The sequence below is a fragment of the Cyprinodon variegatus genome, unplaced genomic scaffold (genome assembly GCF_000732505.1).
Source record: "Cyprinodon variegatus isolate N-32 unplaced genomic scaffold, C_variegatus-1.0 Scaffold655, whole genome shotgun sequence".
Classification (NCBI taxonomy): domain Eukaryota; kingdom Metazoa; phylum Chordata; class Actinopteri; order Cyprinodontiformes; family Cyprinodontidae; genus Cyprinodon; species Cyprinodon variegatus.
Genome location: NW_015151108.1, coordinates 454,461 through 468,114, shown reverse-complemented (window position 1 = coordinate 468,114; position 13,654 = coordinate 454,461). Strand labels below are relative to the sequence as shown.

The following is a 13,654-nucleotide window of genomic DNA, read 5'->3' as shown; positions in this document are numbered from 1 at the left end:
TTTTATCAGCAGGTCAATTGATAAGGAACAGATGTGGTGAGGTGACGAAAAAAATTGTGGGCGATTTGTGTGCTTTTGATAATGATGAGGTTGCATTTCTTGATGTTTTTGTGGGGTATTTTTCGGTTTCTTGGTGCTATTTTATTTTGTCTTTATGCTCATTATGACACATGATTTTGTAGCTGTTGGTGCAGTTCCTAGCATTAAGGATTCTTCACCATCTCCTTCTCTTTCTTGTTGTGTGCTCTTTATTGTCATATCTCATTTTTGATTTTCTTTCCACGGAATTTGGTGTTCTGTCACCTTGTTTTGCTCTGATTGTTATGGTTCTCCCCTTGTTGTCTTCTGTTTGAGTTCCTTTCTAAGTTTTCAGTTCTACTTTGATTTATGTCATTCTGTGTTTTCTTGTTTATTGGTTTCTTTTCCATTTTTGTGTTATATTTATACAGTCTTGTATTTTTGAGTTGCTCGCTGTTGCCTCCTTTTGTCAGTCTCCTTTCCCTTATCTCCTTCTGGTTACTTCTGTCTACACCTGCTTCCCATCAGATAATTAGTCCTTCTATTGTTTCTGTGTCCCTATAGAGTCGTAGCTATAGAGTCGTGAATTCAGTAGAATCAGTGAAAGCAAAGAGGCCTTCTAGCTTTTGAGATGGTTGAAAAATATTTGCTGTGAAAATGCATGTGAATAACCTTTTAGATATTATACAAAGGGTTTGATTACTTTAATGCTGATTAAAAAACAATGCACTTTAATTTAAATTACTGTCTATCACATTGTTTTAACTTCTTCTCAAGCAATACCTCCCAATATAAGAATAAACATTGAGAAATAGATAAAATAATTTTAAATCCAAATCTGCAAGGTTGTAAATACATAGGGCTTAATTGTATTATTTTGACATCCAAGGAACATCTTTTAATGTCCGCAAAAGTAAAGAAAGCAGCTGAAAACATCATGTATCTGCAGCATAAAGTAGGTTCATATCCTGCTAAACAAACTTTCTTTTCACAATAAAAGAACCAAAATCAAATATAGTGTTAAGAATTTGGATTTAATTGTGTCCTATTTCAGGGGTCAGAGACTTCTTATTAATGCTAACACTTTTTTCTCTGACCTGCTGCCAAATGCAGGGTAGTTTAGCAGGTCAAGATACTTTGGTAAAAAATAAAGTTATTGTTGTATTTTAACTTTACTGTCTTTGTTAGATTTTCAAATTAATTATATTTGAAATATACAAATGAGATAAATCTCTTTTTTATACTTTTTTTTACAGAGCTCATAGATTTAGTTTAATAGAGTATTTCTAAATTAGAGAGAAAACTTCCATTAGTTTTTATTAGGGCTGAAACAATCTGATTAATCGTAATTAATCGATTATTGAAATAATCTTCAACTCATTTAGTATTCAATTAATCATTAACTGGAGTGTAGAGATTCTAAACCCTGTCTTCAGCTTACAGAGTGACTCACCTTGAGCAGCAATTATACCAAAATTGTAAAAAGAATTAAATATATGTAAACATTTTGCATTTAAGATGAAAATCTTTTTCCTCTGTCAATATCTTTTATCCAGAACCCCCTTAAATGGAAAAGTTTTTGTCTCGCCTGCTTTAATTTCACAAAAAGTCTTCTTTAAGGAACTTTTGGCTATCTGATTATTAATCGATTATTTAAAAAAATAATAATAGACAAATCAATCGATTTGCAAAATAATCTTTATTTGCAGTCCTAGTTTTTATACTTTATCTGTCAAAAGCAAAGGGTTCAGACAGGAAAGGAAAGTGGCTAAACTGATAAATGAAAGTGCTGCTGGTAAAGGTTTTGTGAGGGCTGGGGAGAGCTATGAATTGTGGCCCTGTCCCTCTCAATAACATCTAAAGACATTTGCAAAAACTGCTTTGGGTGGAGCTATTCTTAGTGAAACACGAACTGTGACGTCAAGAGCACATGTGTGAGACAGTTTCACAATGATGCACGCTTCATTTAACTCCATAACTAAATCTGTTGCAGCAGTATGGCCTTTCTAAAGGATAGAGGACATGATGAAGGAAAAAGGTTTGGAGCAGAACTTTGGTCTGAAGTGAACAGGGAGGACATGAAGGAGATGTAAGTGCCAGAGAGTGATGGGTCTCTGATACTCCCATTATCTTCCAGCAGAACTAATTACAAGGTGATGGACAGCAGACTAATCACCGGGGTCACTAGAGGCTTCAAATTAGGCTGAGCGCGGTGTCAGGCCTGCTGTTATGATGGAGAAGATGCAAGGCTGAGGGAAGGACATGGGTCTACAGGGAATACATGACGAGAAGCAGCAAAACTAAATTAGGCCGGATTGGAACATCTAGTGAAGATCAGAAAAACAGAAAACAGAAGAGATTCTATCATTGTTCTGCTTCTGCCTTTCATCTTTTGTTTGTCTTGCTTGTTTTCTTTTATTTTCACTCTTTGTTCTTTTTATCTATTGTTCAAACAGTCTTTGACATTGCTTCAGGCAACCTGTAGGGCTTCTGAACTCCTTCAACTCTACATGCCTCTAACTTCTCTTTTTTTTTTTAAGAAAAGAATACAAAAGCATGGTATCCCAAGGCAATCTGAGGTCACAAGCATCTTTACTTGAAGTCTTTTAACAATTCTTACACATCGCTCCTTCTTGAATCCCTCAGAATCAGAAAGTAAAGCCTGGAACCCTCAGATCTCTCTGTTATTTCCTGTATGAAGCAGCTGATTAAGATAAATCACCTGTCTGCATCATATCTGAAAGGCTCACATTACTTTAGCTCCTTGATCCTCCTTAAAATAAGTAACCTAAAGAAAAATGATGAAAAATAAGCCATATGTGATTCTTCTGTTGGGCTTTGTCCATTTTTTTCATTACTCCTAACATCAGTATGACTAGAAAAAATTAGTTCTAAAACACTTTTTTTTTTTTTCAAAATACTTCACACATCTCTCATGCATTAAGCACAATTCTCATAAGTAAAACTTAATAGAACAAAATTCTAAAAGCAATATGCAACATTTTTGCAATTTAGGAGGCAATTAGAGCTGGAGCAGGAAGACCCCTGTTTTCATGCAGTGCAGGCCAGGATTGAAGATAACCACATGTACAATACACTTCACCCCCTTATATGTGTAGCGCCATGTATTATGCTGTTTAGTGTGTTCTGAGTTTGTGGGTTTTAGAATAAAAATGTGTAAAAAAAAACTTTTGTACTATCTACAGCAAGAGTAGAATGAAGAGAAAGAGTTGTGAGAATGAGTTGTGATTTCCATTCACCATAGTGTTTTTAAACGCTAAGCTCATCAGTGTTTTTATAAAATTGTTTATTTATTTGATGGTTTTTGTCGGCCATAAATGCACATTAAATAAGGAATTCACATTATTTTGACTGTAAAGAATTGATGGGATTCAAAGATTGAGAATATGAGACACATTTTTCAGAGAATGTGTGTAAATGTACCAAAGTAATCATTATAATGTGCTAATCCTGTTCCAATTTGAATCTCTAAGTTTCTTTAGAACTTTTGTCAAACTTTGTCTAAGACTGAGAGGAAAAGCAAAAAAAAGAAGTCAGTTGTTTATCATCTTTTTCTACGTTTAATACTTGCCACGCTTTTTCTTTATTTGCTAGGCAAGGCAAGGCAAGGCACATTTATTTGTATAGCACAATCAGTACAAAAACAATGCAAAGTGCTTTACATTATTAAAATATAGGAAAATAAAACAGAATCAAAGCAAGTAGGAAAAAAAAATAAAATAAATAAATAACATAAAATAAAAATAAAAAACTAACTAACTAACTTATCACTCATTCGCTGCACCTGCTGTCACGTGTCTCCAGTTATACCAGACACAGTCATGTCTTTAGTAACAGAGACGTTTCGGCTCCTGTGAAATCGCTCCGTTGTGTTTATTGGGTCCGTGCCCCTGCCAAGCGTGGTCCGATGATCCCATCATTATCGTCGTATCTTTAATGCATCCCACCACACTCTACATTTCCTCTGGCATTCCATCCATCTGCCTAATGGGCCGACTGGGTGCGGCCAGCCAGTCATCACTTCTGCACACTGTGGATTGTGTATATTTGAAGGGCCTCATACAATTGTGGTACGTCCTCCTGCTAAAGTCATCTGCTTTGTGCAGATTTTTTTGAGTGGATATTTTTGTTCACCCATGTTGGCACAGGTGGATGTTTTCACAGTTTCATTGTGATGTTTGAATTACTTGTATGTACTGTATGCAGTGTTGGTGTGTATTGGTTGTATATTAGTGTGTCAGTATGAGTGAGACCTCTAAGTCAGCCATTAAACCATTATGGACTGTAACTGAATCCTCTGAAAGCTCAGCTCCCCGCTCCCTGCTGGAGGAAGATGATGGATGGGTGTGCAGCGAGGAAGAGTCTTGTGATTGCTAAGTGCTGGTAGAAACAAACAGAGTAGCGTGTGTATTGCAGGGTGTGCAGGACAGGTGGAGGGCGAGTGAGGTGAATCCTGCTGTAGTAGATGTGAGAGGGCTTTATGTTGACTAAAGAGGGAAAACAGCTTTGCCCTTCCTGCTCTGCCCCTGACTCTGACTTACAACATGAAGTGTCAGTTTTCTTTATGTTCCTGTTATTATCAAACCTATATGTGTGGATTCTTATGCAGGTATTCATTTTATAATTCCTGCCACAGTCCTTTTTTGGCCCACAAGGAGCCTGGCGCATGATATTTTTTAAAGGCCTCCTTTTCTTCATAGTATTTATTTAGGATTTTGATTGTTTTCTCCCACGTTTTTCAGTTGCATCAAAGTCCAGCTCTAAGGAAAGCTGAAAAACATTTTCTTAATAATATCACACCTTTCATACAATTACCTTCATCAAAATAACAAACCTAAGTTTATTTGGAATATGGAAATTGGTTTTGATTAATAATTCTGATAAAAAAAAGTTTTAATAATTAAACGTTAGTTAGAGTACCCAATGACTTTAATACGATAAAGCTCAGAGAAATATATGATGGCATTACCATATTCACTCCTACACCTCTTAAGAGCATCCAGTGCAACAAATGGCCTTCAGTGTTCCCCTAATTAGCACGTAGTTTCTTGCTGAGTATATTTAAATTTTGTCATAAATACAGATGTTCTGTGAAAGCCTCAGAAGTTTGTTACCATGACAACTAGACCCAATTACAGTCTTTTGAAGTCAGTCCAGCAAAGCAGAACATTTGCTGTATATTTGGGTTTGGTCAACGTTAATCTGCTCCCTAAAGTGAGAGTGCTCCAATGAAAAGGCTGTTGACAAAGATTTGTTTATAGAAGGGAGTATTTTATTTTAAAAATGGCCTAAGTTAATTTATATCCCTGAACCTGTTAAGTTCCAGAGTCTTAGTTTCTATTCTTTTTTTTTAATACCATGCCACCAGTTTCTTCAAGCCTCTCCTGTCTGTTATCTATGCCTGCTGCAGCCAGTTTTATTGATGAGATCATCTGTACCCAATGTTTTGGGACAATTTTTTAAACTCAATACCATACATTACATAAATTGGTCCCTATCAGCATCAACTTTGGTTTAGAAATGTATTTCAAGCCCTCAGTATCTGATGTAGCCTAAATGTTAATAAGGAAAGTAGTCAGGAGCCCAATGGTTACGCTGGTCAAGCCTTTAAAGAGTCAACAAGAAAGTCAATTCAAGAGCAAAATGAAACTTTTTTACTTGCACATATAACATGTTGTGCAGAGAAAAAGAAACACATTGAAATAAACATACCATCCCCACTGTGGAATTATGGAGGCATTATACTGTCTGATAAATGCACAACTATCCTGGCAGAAAACATGTTGGAGGATGCAGACTAAGGCTTGAGACTAACTTGTTCCTTGAGTTTTTCCACTTCCTAACCACCTCAGCCATATCTAGAAACACATTCATCGCTATCTCCCTCCATGAAATGCTTGAATATGTGCTGTCCTTGTCGTGTGGAGAAAGACGGTCGTAAAGATGTGGGTATTTCCTTACTTCTTCGCAGATTCTCTCTTCTAGCTGGTCCATCTTCATGAGTTGTTACACAATGGCGGTCATACAAACAAAACAAGCGGGTAAGGTACCAAACAGGAAACCAGCCTAAATAGGATTGTTTATCCCTATAAACGGAGACCTTAAAGGGGTATGACGGAGTTTTCTAATAATTATACTGCCACCTGTGGTCAAAATAGAGAACTGCAGCACTTATCAAGCACTCAACAAGGTTCTTTTCCACTTTAAATGGAGTTGTCATTGGTGACTTGAAGTTAGAGTAACAATAGAAGGGCTTATCTCAAAGTATTTTAATGTGGTCAGTGTGCCTAGTCAAAGTCAGATCTAGATCCCTGCTTTGAATTTCTATTTTAAATTGTGGATTGTTTACAGAGACGTACTCTCAAGTGGTTTCAATGGAGTCAGAGGTGCTGAACACTAAACCAGACCTAACTTTTGAAAATTAATTGAATAGAAAATGCTAAAAACCATGAATCACATTGATATGACTTTAATTATTATGTTCTTTGTGTTGATCTGAAGAGGATGGTGGGTGGAAGGCTGTAAACTGCTTTCATCACACTCCTCCTATTCACCACGTCGCCTCCACAGGTGCTGCTCCTCTCCCCTGCTTTAACCCCGCTCTCCCACACAAACACCTCCACCTCCCTCCCTCCCCAGTCTGCCTCTCACCTCTGACTCACCATGCCTCCCAGCTAATGCTCCATGACTCATGATTTTAACAAAGATGTCAAGGACAAAGTCAGAGGAAACAGGGAAGAAGTGTGGGACCACTGTGGGGCGGATACTACAGTGAAAGAGAGAGACTGGAGATAGAGGGATTTCTTTCTAATGTCTCACCAGATTAATTGGCAGAGACAATGGAAGAGTTGAAGGGAAACGGGTGGAAATAAAAGCTTGTGTGGTTGTGATCAGCAGAGGATATCGGAGCCATCAGTGGTGTTTAAAAGCTCTGATGGACTAAAAGCTGTCTTTGACTTTTCTTGTGTGCTTTTCATAATAAAGTAGTTCCAGCCTAAGCTGACGTAAGAGCTGCTGAGAAATCACTAGTTTGACAGGTAGGATTGATGACTGTAGTATTTTTATTTTTCCTGATGTGTTCTGATAATCCACTCAGCCCTTTCTCTTGCTTTTTTTCTTGTGCCCGACTCTAAAACATTAGGTGTCTGCATCGTTCTGTGGCTGCCGTTTCACTCCATTCCTCTATTTTGCCTGACACGTCCAGTGAAAGCAATAAATAAAAGAGACACCATGCTCTCGCCTGGGGGCTTCAATTGCTTCCCCTTTTTTTTGTCTTTTCTGCGCTCTGTAAGACATTAGAACACACTATTTATAGTCTGCTCACCACTACTCAGAAGATAAACCATGAAAAAGTTTCACTGTGAAACTATGAAAGTGCAACCATAGAATAACATTAACCTTTGCATGGGGATCTCATCAAACAGTTTCTTTCCTGCCTTAATTATTTCTTGCCATCTTTTCTGTTCTCTCCTGCAGCCTGTCTTCTACAATCTGAGTTGGTAAACTACGAGAGGGTGAAGGAGTACTGTCTGAAGGTGCTCAGCCACCAGAGAGACCACTTTAAGGCCATGTACCGGGCTGGTATCGCCTTCTATCACCTGGGCGATTATGAATGTGCATTACGCTACCTGCGGGATGCTAAGAACCGCGAACCTACAGGTAAGCCTAAGTTAATGTAGATAGAATAAGTAAATACCTAACTGAATCATAAAGACATAATGAAGAAAAAAAATACAGTTTTAAATACAAATTAATCTATTAGAATAGTCAATGTTTTAGTTAAAGAGTTTTGAATAATATTTGGTCTTATGATGATACTGATAACTTCTATCCTTCGCACCAGGATTTGATTTTTAAAAAAGTACTGCATTAATCCTCGAACTCATCGCTATTCCTGACATTTTTTATTAAAAAGCTTCTTGGATGGGAACCGAAATGCCTTCAAACTTGGAAACAAAGCCCAGTGGATTGTTTTTTAATGTTCTTTTATTGGAGTACAGAGATTTGTTTGAAAGCTCCTGATATATGATGTTAAGTACGGTGGAGATTTTTTGGTGTTGTGGGCACCAAGGTCAGCTCCAAAGGTCCAGGAGCTTTGTCAATGTAAATGATGTCATTGATATTTTTTCTGTATAAATAGCTGATGGTCTTAAGCTATAAACTGAAAATGGGTCCTTTTAAAATTAGGACAATTCTACGTCTGATTGGCTCAACAATGAAAGAATCAACCCTTCTCCATGGCTGTCACCAAACCAAACTTATGTCTTATGTAAGAAAAGCAGTAAGATTTAAATGGACTGAGGGCTCATTAATCACATACAGCTCTATTCCTACATGCTATACCTGTAGTTGTAGGATGCCTGCAATTTTCCTGGTTAAAAGTCATTTATAGTAAAAATATTTGGTACTAGATGATTAAGGAAATGGTTGGTGAAATTTCAAAAGTTTGAAATGTGGCGTCAATCTTTACGTTTTTCCAATCTACCTAGTTTTACGTTTATACAGTTTGCCTCATATATACCGGATCCCTGGAGGGAAACTAAGCAATTTGATGCTGCAGCTCATCACAGCAGAGTCAGCCTGGTTTGGGTATCCGGAGAATTAAAATTCACATTGTTTGTATATAAAACTGGTTAACATTATGGCATTTTGATGATATATCTTTGAGGGGGTAAGGCTTCCTTGCCATAACCCTGATCTTCAGCTCTCTTCTCAGATTCCCTGTCAGATTTAAGTCAAGATTCTGGCTGAACCATACTAAAACACTAATGATTTTTACTATCAGAAGAAAAGATACAAAAAAAACTTAAGTTCTCAGTGTATCAGGAGGTGTATAATCTGAGGTTTAACTGTACCTGCTTGTCTTAGTTTTCAAACTGAATTTTAACATGTTGGTTATATAGTGGAAAACGTTTTTCTATGGCAAATGAAACCTCATTAGCAGCGTTGTGAGAAAAACAGCATGGCTTTATTAACTGAAGTCATGGTTCCTACGTTTATGCATAAAGTTTTCCGTTTGTTGCAGACACCAACGTGCTGAGGTACATCCAGCTGACAGAGATGAAGATGAGCAAGAGTGGACAGCGAGAACGAGAGTGCGGCAAAGAGACCTAGGGCTTACCTTTTTTTAAACTTCGGACCCCTTTTTACCTTCGACCCTTTTGGCAAGTCTTCTCTGACCCTTCCCTTCCCCTTTCTTCTGACAGCAGCACAGACAGAACAGACGCAATCACCCAGCTGGTGACACAAACGGGGCACATATCAAGCAACGTCTACTAGTTTCTCCTCTTTTCTCCCTCCAGTTTCTCCCTCAGGGGCTTTGGTTTTCCTCCCTAGACACAATCAGTTGCCTAACATGAAGACAAGAAAACCAAGTAAAAGATAAAAACAAAAGACCAAACTGTAATATACTCATTGAAACCGTTCTTATGATGGAGTAAAAAAGGAGCTTAATAAACCCTCATGGACATTTGGATGAGTCAGTAAACATGCTTTTAATTCCTGCTTTCTTGCTCTTAACTCTTTTTTTTTTCTTTCTGTCTACTGAATCCAAACCCTGGTGGAGAATTTTAGGGATTGGGAAGCCAGACTACTCTGGCAGGAGGGAAGTGGTGTGTGATCATCTGGGCTAAGATGCTTTAAAGCACAACGGTTGGGTGTCTGTGAGACACATATTATGACTGCAGCCCATTTTGATTGTATATCCTAACCGAATGGCTCTCCTCCGACCCTTAGACAGAACAGAAGAGAAGAGAAACTGTTCCAAATCTGTTCAACCTGCCATGCATCTCAGTTTCTAGACTGTTTTTTTCAATTCAAGGGCTAAATCAAGTTTTTGTAATTCTTATTACATTCTCTGGTTTCTGGTCATGCTCAGTTCTATTTTGAAATGTTTGTTTGCAGCAAATAGGAAAAAGTCTCAAGCGGTTCTTGCTGTTATCGCTATCGTGGAAAAAAGAAGTAAAATGTGTCTTAAATCCATTGTCTGAAGCCGCTCCCAGATCCTATCCCCTCCGTTCTCGTTAATGATGTCACTATGGAAAATAGCCAGTGAGTTTAGGAGGTCCATCAAACCTCCATAAGCTTGTTGGACTCACACTTTTCTTAATGGTCCAATCTTTTACCGCTAATGCTGAATCTTCCCAGTCATTGCTGAGACACAGAAGAGACTCTGGGCAGCATTATTGCAGGGAGAAAATCTCTTCTATCTACATCGGTCCGAACCACAAAGCTGAAGCACTCTGCTTCCACGTCCTTTTAAAGCAGAGAGCCATTTGAGATTTCTCCTGCTTCCAGTTTGCTGCGTGCTAATAAACAAGCATGGCTGTCAGGGCATGCTGCGTTAGCATCACATACTACTGACGGTACGGTATGGTTATATCCATTATCGGCTGTCAAAACTCTGCAAAAAGCTCTGCTTCTGTTGAGACTTGTAAAACTTAATCACTGATCATTTGTTTTGCATTTTTCTGCAGAGGGTTGGATTGATCATAGTTGATAGCATGACCTCATTTACCCTCAACTCTGACTCTATGAAACCCAGCTTTCCTTTGGTGCAAGCCACCATTCTGCATGTAAAGCGTGGCTCCTGAGGGTTATTTCAGAAGACTTTTATGCTGAATTCATTGGCTCTATTTCTTTCTCTCATGGCATGCTGCCACTAAAATGTTTGCTCAAGCGATCTGGTTTTCTCCTCTCTAAACTAAGAAGGTGGAGATTGTGATCACAACTGCAGAAGAGGCATAAAATAACTCTAGATAAGGCTTGTCTTTGCTAGTTTACAAAGGTGGAAAATAATTCCCCTGCTTTTAGAAACTCAGAGGAGAAAATGCTGGGAAAGAGTTTCCCTCAAAGCTTAATGTATTGGCCTGGTATAAGGTAGAGAAGGACCTACAGTAAGTGTGTCAGTGGCGCTCTGGAGAGACGACATCATGAGTTGAGGAGGCCGGCATGATACATGGAGGCTCCGGGGGAAGGAGAAGTAGGCCATCAGCTCGAGTTAAGCAGCTGCAGCCCTGCAGGAAAATTCCAACCGAATTTATCTTTCAACACTACATGACCAAAAATATGTGGAGACAAACGTATTCTCACAAAAAAAAGACCTACAGTCAAAGTATTTCAGCTTCCACTTACCAGGAAATGTCTCCTTTAAGGAGTTGGTTTTAAGATGCAGCAGGTTCAGATGTTCAGTTACAACAAAAGTCCTTTTTTTTTCTTCTGTAAACTTAAATATATTATTAACATGTTTTTCAGGGTTGCCTTCACTGGAGCATGTATGCAAAGTACACAGAGAGTTGTGAAAGTATTCGTATAACATTTTTAAATTCCAACCACAAAGTTCACTTTGTTTTAACACAATGTGATGTGACAGACCAAAACACAGAGCAGTGTGTAGTTCTGGATGCATTCAGTCCTCCTGAAACACGTTTTCCACAGAATTTCAGCTGCTAGTTTTAAAAAATATTTCTCTACCGGCTATCCGCAGAGATTGGGGATGTTGACGGCCCTTCTTAAACACGCTTAGCCAGAGTTGATGCTTTGTCAAAAAGCAGCTCTTTGGGATTGGACTTCGGCTGGACCATTTGATCTTTCCATCAACTCTTTGTGGCTCCCTTGTCGCCTCTTGGGAAAAAGCAGCATGATGCTGTTTCCCTCTGCTGATATTGTTTACAGGTTGATGAGTGAACATATAGGTCTCATCTTACCTGAGCAGCTACTTCCACATGTCTGCTGTAGGGTGGAAACTGGAAACACGATCTATGGCTTTCTTTCTTCTTGACCTTCCATAAAAGACCAAATTGTGGGGAGCAAGGATTATAGCTGTCATGTCAACAGATTCTCCCAGCTGAGCTATGGATCTCTTCAGCTCTCCCAGAGTTACCATTGGCCACTCAGATTAATGCTCCCTTCGTCCCTGTTGGGTTTAGGTGGATGGTCATACAGGAGAGTCATTTTCATTGACCAATGAGGTAACATTCCTGACCTGTCTGCTCATCTCCTTCAACCTGCTTTTAGTTCACTAATGTTTGCTAATGAACAGCAGGAAATAATACTGTTATTAAATAAAACAGGTGAATGATTAGGTGAATTTTTACAGCAGTTAGTAAAACTGGATTTCATTCAGAGATACACTGCAAAACAATTAAATCTAAGTTTATTTTTCTTTAAATAAGGGCATTTTTTTCTTGAATTGAGCAGTTAAGTGATACACTTTGCCAATGGAATAAGGGAATTTACATTTAAAATAAGAAAAAAACAACTGCAGTCTCTTATTCCAAGAGCATAATATCTAATTATCTAATTGTATACTTATTACAAGATTAGAAATGCTCATTCCATTGGCAGAATATTTTATTTACTGGCTAGAATTAAGGGTAAATACACTTAATTTAAGACATTTTTACTCATTTTTTAATATCTTTAATATGTTTCTTCTGTATTTCACAAGTATATCCTTTTTTGTGTTGGTCCATCACATCACATCTCGGTTACAAAAAAAAAATTGACGTGACAAAATAAAAAAGTTCAAGTGTTATAAGTACTTTTTAAAGGACTTCCTCCATCCATACAGAGGGCTGCTCTAAAGCGCCTGACACCGATTTATAGTCTGTTAGGGTTAAAGCGTTAGATGCAGAAGGCTTTCTGTGCCTGTGCACTCTGCTGTGTGTTTATGTCTCCTCATTTCCCAGACGAGATAAATCAGCATGGAAGGAGGCACCAGCAGGCTTGCTCTCCATGGCTGCCTCCTCACCCACAGGGCCCCTCGGGGATCGGTGTCCCCCCTTGTGGTCGTCTCTCCACGGCACCAGCTCATCATCTTGTTTTTGTCTGGTTGTGCTGAAGTCATTTAGCTCGTCGTAGAAGTGGAAGGTTAACTAGCTATCCGCCGAGCAGGTGTGTTGATTACTGACAGAGCTGACTCTGAGGCTGTTCATGGTAACTGAAGCATAATCCAACGCGTCGTGTGTGCAAACAGAGATTCCTCATCTCTTTGTCCGTACCGCTTTTAAAACAATCAAAAAGCACAACAAAAAAAAAGAAATAAATGGCTGTGTTTTTTATTCATGTATTTTTATTTCATTTATTTAATTTTATAAAGCTTATTTTTTACTTTTGATGTCATTCAAGGTAAATGTTTGTCAAATGTCAAAGTAGTTTTTGTGAATATATAAAATAATTGTACAAAAAATTACAGATGGAAAGTTTTATGGTTGTGAAAAGCTTTACTTTACCGAATTACTTTATCAACAGAAGAAAAGTAAGAGATAAAAAAGAGACAATTACTCCAGCTCCTCCTCAGAGCTTCATCGTGACTGTGTCCGTATTTGTTGGTATTTGTCTTCCCGTCAAGGGAACCTAAAATGACTTAGAGGGAGAGCACAGCCCCAGCTAAAGGAAAACACAGGATTGGAGAACTGGTGGGCCTCACGCCTTCAAACTGTGTGTTTAAACATGAAGGACAAGAAGCTGGTGACACGGCGCTAAGACTGCACTTTTGTCTCAAATCCCTCTCAGGAGGCCATTTTTCATTTAACATTCAAACATGTGAGAGGCCTCCGTCACAGGTTTTAATGAAATGCAAGGCTGGGAATGCACTAATAACTGGTATGAGAGG

At 38.4% G+C, this 13,654-nt stretch overlaps 1 protein-coding gene across 1 annotated transcript in view; it reads left to right on the top strand.

Annotated features, from left to right (window-relative positions):
- Window positions 1–13,654, top strand: part of LOC107096866 (tetratricopeptide repeat protein 9A-like) — a 29,925-nt gene extending 16,271 nt beyond the window's left edge. The window contains exons 2-3 of the mRNA XM_015393744.1: window positions 7,516–7,698; window positions 9,065–13,654. Of these exons, the coding sequence (XP_015249230.1) occupies window positions 7,516–7,698; window positions 9,065–9,153 (272 nt within the window). The 3' untranslated portion in view covers window positions 9,154–13,654. The remainder of the gene's footprint in view (window positions 1–7,515; window positions 7,699–9,064) is intronic.